At 38.8% G+C, this 9,740-nt stretch overlaps 1 protein-coding gene across 1 annotated transcript; it reads right to left on the bottom strand.

Moving 5' to 3' along the window:
- Positions 1 to 699: 699 nt before the first annotated feature.
- Positions 700 to 4,543, bottom strand: LOC142385153 (uncharacterized). The gene is made up of 2 exons (XM_075471394.1): positions 4,314 to 4,543; positions 700 to 2,185 (listed from the first exon to the last, which is right to left on the bottom strand). Exons 1-2 carry the CDS (start codon positions 4,510 to 4,512, stop codon positions 1,194 to 1,196), a joined length of 1,191 nt encoding a protein of 396 aa, XP_075327509.1. The 5' UTR covers positions 4,513 to 4,543; the 3' UTR covers positions 700 to 1,193.
- Between the last annotated feature and the right edge of the window lie 5,197 nt (positions 4,544 to 9,740).

Below are 9,740 nucleotides of genomic sequence, written 5' to 3'. Positions count from 1 at the left end.
TACTGTAGAAAAAAAAAAGGAAGTTCAGCTACTTATTTACTGTTAAGAAAAGTTCCTCAAGAAAACCCTTCCAGAGAATCAAATTTTTAAAAGTGGATAATTAATACCATTCTTAAATTTGTTAATAATAGTGAGAGCAGCTGAATTAAGTACGTTTAATTAAGTAAGTTTCTTAGTAAGAATCCAAGTTCTCAGGTCCAACCACACCAAGCTCCTGGGTATAACTTTAGACAGAAGAGAATTAGAAGGAAGTTTTATTGGTACGATGGCTGCTTCAATGGAAAATAGGGTTCCTGCTATTAAACGATTAAATGATTAATTAAAAGATTCACTTTATTTTGTAGAGGAATTTAAATGTCCATCTTTCACCTTCTCCACTAAAGAGGAAGATGAAAATGTCAAAAGCAAAAACAAAGTTTCACCCTGAGCTGGACATTCATGGAACTTACTGTCCAGATGTTGAACTCAAGAGAGCAGCTAAAGTAGGTTAAAAAAAGACCCAAGACAAAGACATCTTAGGACAAAACATTGTGAGATGTAGAAAACCAAGCGTTAATGTTGGAATGTTCCAGGACACAGGAATTGATTTAATTTCTGTCAGTTCAAACATTTCAAACACAGTTTGACAGGATAGATGTTTTATTGTGGATGCCGCGGATCAAACTGTGCGTATAGTCTGATATATGATACATATTATATCGTTAGATAAGTCAATGATTCTGCCATGTTGCCCCCAGCGTCTCCCGTGGTACAAACTCACCTTCAACTGAGGAATGTTGGATAGAAGCTGCAGTACTGATATACTGTTATTCTATACTAGATATTCCCGACGGAATATATTCCAAAGAGAGTCTTGAAGATTTATGTCTTCAGTCTTCAGTTATTCAATGGTTGAACATTTTTGTTAAAAAGTAACATTTTTCTTCATTTTGCTCTCCACTAAAAACATCTAAAGTACTAAAAACATCTTCCAGGACCAATAGAAAGGCTATAAATGTCAAATTTGAGAACAACTGATCATTTGGGAAGAGATAAAAAAAATATGTCTGTTTATTTTTGTGATTTTTTTTTTATTGTCTTTTTTTAACAACACAAAGCACCAACACACAAAGAAAAGTTCAATAAAGTCCAACTTCCTGATCACTCTCTAACAGGAACAGCTAAGAAACGGGCCAGCACGGGTTTGGTTTTATTTAGCGTTCATCCAATGTGCGTTCTGACCCACTCTGACGAGGATGCATCCTCTCTCCTGTGTGGGTCTTCGTGTGAACGATTAAATGGGAACGCCGGATGAATCTATTCCCGCAAACTGTGCAGCTAAATGGCCTCTCGCCTGAGTGGGTCTTGGTGTGGCGCGTGAGATTAGACTGAGCGCTGAATTTCATGTCGCACGCAGTGCAACTGTAAGGTTTCTCACCAGTGTGAATGACCGTGTGCTTCACGAGGTCGGCTTTCTCTCTAAAGCTTTTGCCGCAGTCTGCGCAGCTGTGGGGTTTCTCTCCAGTGTGGATCCGCATGTGAGCGTTCATGTTCCCGACCTGTGTGAAGCCTCTGCCACAAAAGCTGCACGTGTATGGTTTCTGTCCAGAGTGAGAGCTCATGTGCGTCTGCAGATAAGAGCGCTGAATGAAGCTTTTACCGCAAACACTGCACCTGTGAGGTCTGTCTCCGGTGTGCGTCTTCATGTGGCGAGTCAGAATGGATTTAATCCTGAAGCTCTTGTCACAAATGTCGCAGGTGTACAGACAGTTTACTTTCCCTCCAGCCGTCTGCGTTTTGCTACTGTGAATACCTGAGTGAAGACCTCCCTTGTTTGTCCTTTTAACATCACTTATTTCACCCATCTGGCAGTTTCTGGCAGGCTTTAATGCCCCAAAGCCCTCTTTAACAGGGTGAGATGAGCTTCCAGGCAAAGCATATCCCTCTTTATTTTCAACTATCTGGCTCTGATGTGGAGAATGCCTCTCATCTTCATCAATTCTCTGCACGTAGATTATGTTGAATATGGAGTCTTTGGTATCAGCCTCTTCGTCTTTTTCACTTGCCGGAGCTGCCCACAGTTCTATCTCCTGTTCCTGCTTAATAGGACGGGTGTCGTGGTCATCCTCACACAGGTTAGTCTTCCCCTCACAGTCATCCTGCTTACATCGAACATCCCCCTCCTGGCCCGAGAGCTGCAGGGGAGCTGGACAGGATCACACATCAGAGAAAAAAAATCAGACTTTAACTCCATCAAGCAAATTTAGCTTTGCCTCTATTCAACAGACAGCAAGACAAGGCAGACATTGAAATATGTTCCAGTCAAGAAAAATGTTGACATTTTGTGAGTGATCTGCTGATGAAATGACTGGAATAGCAACAATACAACCACGAAGAAATAGTAACAAAGTAGATCAACTGACTGTTCAGTCTTATCAACAGTGTCTTCACTGGAGCACTCAACCATGAATATAACAGTATGCAAAAAGCATAAATGCAAAGGTCTTAAGTTAAAGGTTTAAAAGTTGTTATTTTCCTAGAGTAGCTGGCAAAATGAAAGCTAGGTACAAATGTGTCATGTTTAAGTGGGGAATGGATTTGTCTTTCTTTGAGGCCCAAAGGGGCAGCATAATAGATTAAAGGCAAGGATTCAGATTGTTTGAATTTAAGCTAATTTTACAGTTTTTCAATCTACACAAAAATACCCATGATGCCAAAATGAAAATGCATTTTCAGTGACAGTTTTGGCAAATCCTTTAAAATCAAAAACCAATATCTCTCAGTTGCTAAAGTTCTCGGACCGTTTGCTGTGGAAATTTGTGCTCAGATTTAAACGTGCCTTCATTATTCCCAAGATGTACTTCATGTATACCTGTTCATATTATGTCAATAAACACTAATCTACCTGTCCAAATAGTCATTTTTGTCCTCGATGATTGCTTCCTCTTAATGAGTGAAAGAAACTGCAAGTGTCTAAGTGGCAGCCATGATAAGAGAGGATTACATTTTCGAGGTTTTAAGGAAAACTGTGTCAGTGCTTCATCTATGACCTCCTTTATCATAGGGAGCACTGAACTATTCATCAAAGGAAAGGAGACACTACTGAAGATGACTGAAACCAGCAGGGCTCATCCTGTGCTTCCTAACTGACTAAAAGAGGAGACCTGACAGTCAGTCTAAAAAGGCTTCAGAGAAAGTCAGCAGAGGTCCTAAAGAGGGCCTCTATAAGCTCCATCTTAAAGTGATTGAACTCTCAACAATGCATTACGCACTTTATACTACAGCATCTTTACAGAGTTTGTCAGACTGCATTCAATGGACTATGAGAGCAAGAAAAAGGGGGATTTAATCAGATATATAAATACTTTAATGGAACGCTAACCCCAGGCACTGTGTATTATATGGCTAATACCATCCCTGCTGCCCAGAATAAAGGCCCATATTGTGCTTAGACTTAAAGCTGTAACTGCTACCAAAGTGGTTTTTAACATAAATGCCACGTAAAGTTCTGAAAAGTGTAAAACATGCATCATTGATGTGCCAGTAGTTGAAATATACCTTTAAAAAGATGTCTAAAAATATGCTTTCCATCACCCATTTTAGGTTATGTGGATGCAGACTGCTTTAAAAATTATTTGAATATTAAAATTCTTATATAACAAGTTCTTACTGGATGAAAATCTACTTCTGCAACAACATCTTGCAAATATTCTAAATGTGATAGGTAAAAAAAAGCCAAACTAACATCTCTAGACTTATTTATTGTAATATTTTCAAACCTTATCACATGGTGATTCATAATGAACTCAGTGAACTGGAAGAAGTTGTCACAAATCCTCAGAGAAGCCAGACATAAAACAACACCAGCAGGATTATCCTTACTTCACAGATATTTTTTTCCCCACCAATTTCTTTTGTAATCAGTTTTATTTGTTTTACTTTTCTACTAGGTTTAAGATCACAACATTACTAAATAAATACATAAATGTAATAAAAAAAATCTGAATGTGGGACATTTTGTCCAATTTATCATTAATATAAGGGTGGGGGTAAAGAAAAGTTAGTGTGGGTTATTAACACTTTTGTAAAGCCCTGAATAACAAGTAGTCTGATTACCTAACATGTAAATATACCAATTAACCCATTATGTGATACATTAGCAACATCCATTTTTCATCCCGTTTCCCTGGCGGGGGATGCAAAATGGCGCTATTTGGCGTGTAATGTTTTCTAAGTATGAAAACGTCAGCACAGCTTAATAAACTAATTTCTTTCATAAAGAAAGGACTCATGCCACATCTCATTCGTGGTGAAGGTCTAAGTTAATCCGTTACCTTTCAACCCGGCCAGCCTTCGTTGTTGTTGCTCGGTCTCTTGCCTTGAATGAAACACTTCCGCCTCGTAGTCTTTAATAGTTTTTTCAAATAGGATGAAAATGTCCTCAGCGGCCGCCTTTAGTCGGTCATTGACCAAAGCTTTTAGTTTTTCTGCTTTGAACATTTCTGCGGGTAAAACAGAACCTCCAGTCTGCATTTCGGCCAGCTGATAGTAGAAGGACTGTTGTGTATCCAAATATCGCGAGAGAAACAAAGAACCGAAAAACCAGAGCACTGGCACCATAGACATGACTGGCACTGCGAAAAAGACAGCAGTCTGCGAAAAAACAGTTTCCTCTGCAAATGGTTAGCAAGGACTCTCATATTCAATGTGCCAGTTGAAACCGTTAACACACCATTAAGCTTTAAAATATACATTAACCTAAACAAATCACGTCATATGAACTTAGCATTAATTAATTTTGTTTTTGGTGAAAACTATTAACTATCCCCTGGCCCAAGGTAAATCCATTCAGTAGAAAAACTAAAACAAGCAAACAGGTCAAACTTTACAAACGTGTTAAAAACGCTAACAGAAACTGCTAAAATAAATAAATAAATCAGGCAAAGTGTGCTGCTTTTTACACGACAATGACCAAAGAGGTTGCTGAAACACGCGCCGGACTGTGAATGACAGAGCTTTGCCGCCACCTACCGGCCGTAAATTATAATAATCCAAATGGAATAAGCAGGTTTTGCAGGTTTTGGAGGTTTTTCCAGTTTGCCTGAAGTTTCGAGGACATTGTGCTGTTTATGCTTAACAGTGAAAGCTTAAAACACGAAAACAGGAGTTTCAGTTCTGTTATATTTCATAAAACTATTTTCTTCAGACTCTCTTCAAAAGGGTAGAATAAACCGGATTTGCTTTTGCAGAGGGTGACCAGGAGATGACAGCACATATCCAGTAAAACCAACTGTCAGTGTGCGAGACTTTCAGAACAACAGATTATGCTTATCATTTTTTCTTACTGCCTTTACAGTTGAAGCACGTGCATCATAATGAGTAATGTGTTGTGCAGTCAGAGCTGCAGCCACAAACTTTCAGATTTACAATAAAACACACAGTTTATGATATAATGCAATATAGAATAAAAATCTATCCTGGACCAATGGCATTTTTAAATCCTTGCTTTGTTGTACTTAATTATTTCATTTGCAGCATTGTGTTTTTAGAATTACCTCTTTATTTACATATTTTCTCTTTCTCTTTTACTTTGTGTCCCTTTCGGGCTTTTGAAAAATACCATAAATACCACATACTGACTGTTTAGACATAAGGATTAAGTCCCACAGTCTCTGTATGTTCAGACAATAACATACCAGCGGGGGGCCCACTCACAGTAGGACAGAGACCAGAACAGCCAACATGTAAACTTTATGTGCCAGCTTGACAGATCCCTACACACCAAATCAGTTCACAGACACTACATTTTGATCTCGCCTGTTGCAGTGTGACTTTCTTTTCACATTTTAAATTTGACATCCTGGAGGTTTGGTTATTAAACACATGGATAGAAACATGCATGCAAACTTTAGTATTGTCCCTGCCAGGCCCTACCTTGTATTTTACATAAAATACATATATATATATATATATATAGATAGCTTGGAAACTGGCCAACTGGTTTTTCTCCTGATTGCGATCTTGCAAATTGAAACGAAAATGGAAATGCCGCTTTTGATGCACCTTGGAAATGGGAAGTCAGGACTTGAAATCCCACGGTTTTGCACAAAGTGCCCAAAATCTCATTGGCCCAAAAAGTGACTACTGACATCACAGTAATGCTTATTGTGCTTAGGTTTCTTTTTTAGGTCATGGACCACAAAATAGATCGTATGTGTTTGATTTCTCAGCATTTCAATGACGGAATGTTCTTCAGAGCGATCAATCTTGTTCCAACTTGTGGCTCCGAGCCTCTGTATTAATAGAGTTCAAACTGTCACTGTCACCTGTTGTGGATTTTAAATCCATTAATGAATTTCCCACTGAGCTGTCAGGTCACAGCTGCTGAAATTCTTTAATCTTGTCAAACTGTGAGAGCTGCAGCTCACAGGGATGACATGAAGAATCTTTACTTCACACTGTCTCCTTACCATCGTGAGGCATTTATCAAGGATCTGAGGAATCCTTGATATCCTTCTCTGATCTTTATTGTATATTAACACAACTTGACCCTTTCACTCCACTGGCTCCTTAATGCAACCATTCCTCTATGTTTTTTTTCATTTTGTCTTTGTAACAGACCCTGGATGTTTTTCATGCCTCGCCACCATTTCTCTCTAAAGGTCACAGCCAAATTAGAGAGTTAAACAAGAAAGAGATAGATGCAAAGACAGGAAGGTAATTGGTCTTTTTTAGATTCATTAGCAGCACGCATTCAACACAGCACCTGCATAGCTGACTAAACTGACCTTTTGATCTCTTTCAACCGATCAAGCTTTTTAATATATGCTAGGGCATGTGGCGCATTAAGCGCTTGATGGAGCACTGATGATTTAACATCTGGATTTTCACAGGTGGACCTTCAAAAGGCAAAACATGCAACTTTCCAGTTTCAAACTTTTGCGCCCCCGAAAAACAATATTTGTTTTTAGAAAACAGAAATAAAACATTCATTTTTGACCTTGAAAATTGTGAGTTGTCAAATCTGTGAGTCTGTCGTTAATACTCATATTGATTAGAATTGGAATTTGATTAGAATCTCTTTTTTATTTGTAGTAAGAATGACATTGCACAGTAAACATTTGTAACACTCTTTAGGTCATATGTGCCCCGCGATATGGACAACAGATTCATGTGTTGGCACTTTTAAATTTGAAACTGATCAAGAGACAAAGCAAAAGAGACTAAATGAGACCCAGTGTTAGACTTTGTTCCATTTCCACAGAAGTTGTAACTCTGCGTGGGAAATAACCACACCTGACTTAACTGCATTTCAGTTGCAAGACAAAAAAACAATATTTTATTAGTTTAGTTCACTGACCCGGTTCTTATTAGGAATACAAGTTGATAACGCTTTAGCCTGTATTATTAGACATGCAAACAAACAGATTATAACTGCAGCTATCCCTCTTTTTTGTGCATGAAACAGCCATATTGGATTTTTAGGTTCCTTTCACATTCTAAGTTGGTAATTCAACTGGCAATTTTAGCTTCCAAGTTCAGACAGAAAAGTGTAATTGAGAGAGAGGCGAGGAGAGTCAAAGACTGTTTGTTCAGCTGAATAGTCTTTATCTGTTTCATTACACTGAACTCGTTCCTCCCCAATTTAATTTGGTTCATTTTATGATCATGTGAACAGCAGACTAACACACAGACTGACGTGATAAAGTATATGAAAGTAAATTCTACTATATTTTAACAAAAAAAGATGAACATTTCTACTGGTTCCTTGAAACCCACTTAGGGTGGCCAGAAGAGAAAACCTGACAAGCTGTTTAATTTAGGGCCTCGATGATGTCTGCTTGCCTCGGGACCTTTACATGAGACAAGAAACCACACCTCGAATGGACAGGCTCCATCTCTGTGAGTGGCGATATAGAAAGGGATCAGCTACTTTCAAACATTTGTGGAAATATATTGTAAAAACATATAAAAAGAATGAGCAGGATTAACCTGTGTCCACAAAAAGACTTTGTACTTTGTAAAGTACAAGTAAGATTTGCATATAATGAAAATGGCTGTAGCTCAGGAGGAAGAGCAGTCGCCCACCAATCGGAAGGTCGGTGGTTCGACTCCGCCTCCCTTACATGTCGAAGTGTCCTTAGGCAAGACACTGAACCCCACGTTGCTTACCGATGCATCCATCGGTGTATCAATGTATGTGTGAATGATTAGAAAGCAAGTAGTGTGTATAGATGTAGACGTGCTGTATGAGTGTGTGTGAATGGGTGAATTTGGCATGTAGAATGGGCTTTGAGTGGTCAGCTAGACTAGAAATGTGCTGTACAGTCCATATAATAATGATTTTTTTAAATGCTGAGACATACAGGGACACTTCACATCCACGTACAGCTACATGATCTACTTTTATAAATGCTCTATGACTGTTTCATACTTTATCATCAGCCTGCAAGGAGCAGGTGCATGATATGTCTATTGTATTACATTAGATTACATTGCAAGTGTGACGAGTAGCACAACTGAGCTCCACCTTCAGAAAAGAAGGGGAGCTTGAAGTGAACTGCAAGCTGATCAGCTCCAAAAATGATGAACTCCTGTAGCATGGATATCTAATATCAAGCATGAAAAACATAAAAAATATCATATTACAGTGTATTCAGTATAATCATGCAACTGTAATCATTTTACTAAAAAATAACACTTGGTAAAATGCATTAATCAAGCCCATTTCTAATCTAGCTGATCACTCAAGTCACATTTACTCATTCAAACATACTTATACAGGAAAAAAACAGTGTTTTATTTTCCTCTATCATACACACGTTCATACACCAACGAACGCATCAGAGGAAAAGTGGGAAGAAAGCCAAACATAGGGTTTGTTATCAGTCTAGCAACCTACTGCACTCAAGGTGTTAGAGCTCTGCTGGTTTAGCACGAGGGTACATGAAACACAATTTGAGCGACTGAACAGTAAAAACACGGATGAAAACATAACAGCTCAGTATGACAGGGAAAGTGTAATATCTTCTTGGCTTCCTGGGCACGCTCACAACTGCAGACTATGACAGACAAACAGGTGTTGGCTGATTGTCAGCTCACTCCCTTCCTCCCACAATTATCTGCAGCACATTAACTGTTCATTTACATTTGAGGGATGAATATTTTTACTGTCATTTACATTTATTAGGGCATAAAATAAGACACGGTTTTTAATCCATGGTAAATTTATTCCTTCAGCGTGGATTGAATCAGGTATTCAAAACAGACTGCATTGCCCTCGCCAACCTGTCCAGTCAAATGGAAACCAAAAGTCAGCCTTTGCATTTCAGTTTATGTCCCCACTGCTTTTTGCCCCCGTCATGGCTTCTTGTGTTTTGTGACAAATCTCACATGAACTACAAGAAACAATGCGAGGTATGTTTTACATAAGCAGTACAATGAATCACAAATATCACATAAACCGCTGGTGCAGGCAGACACGATATGGTGGCAACCCATTTTGCTTTCACATCATACATGTTGCAATATCACACAATGTGATCGAAACAAACAGGACGTCACAACATGTACGAGACACACCAGCCATCAGATACAACCTGCCAAAGACAAAGAGCCGCCCAAGAGCCTACAGAAAACTCATAACCGACTGGCCCAATATCAAGTGATGATTGTCACGACCTTCCTGTTCTTCAAACAAATAGTCCAGGGTTCATTGTGACATTTGATGGAAGCTGCCAAGCTGCCAGTTTGGATCTTTT

The sequence above is a fragment of the Odontesthes bonariensis genome, chromosome 1, assembly GCF_027942865.1.
Source record: "Odontesthes bonariensis isolate fOdoBon6 chromosome 1, fOdoBon6.hap1, whole genome shotgun sequence".
Classification (NCBI taxonomy): Eukaryota; Metazoa; Chordata; class Actinopteri; order Atheriniformes; family Atherinopsidae; genus Odontesthes; species Odontesthes bonariensis.
This window is presented reverse-complemented; position numbering and strand designations above follow the sequence as displayed.

What these genes read in the sequence shown, in the direction of transcription:
- LOC142385153 (XM_075471394.1), bottom strand. Translation starts at nt 4,512, where the DNA reads ATGCAGACTGGAGGTTCTGTTTTACCCGCAGAAATGTTCAAAGCAGAA. An exon ending in AAGGCTGGCCGGGTTGAAAG is followed by an intron (nt 2,186 to 4,313) that starts GTAACGGATTAA and finishes GATCCTGTCCAG; the next exon opens with CTCCCCTGCAGCTCTCGGGC.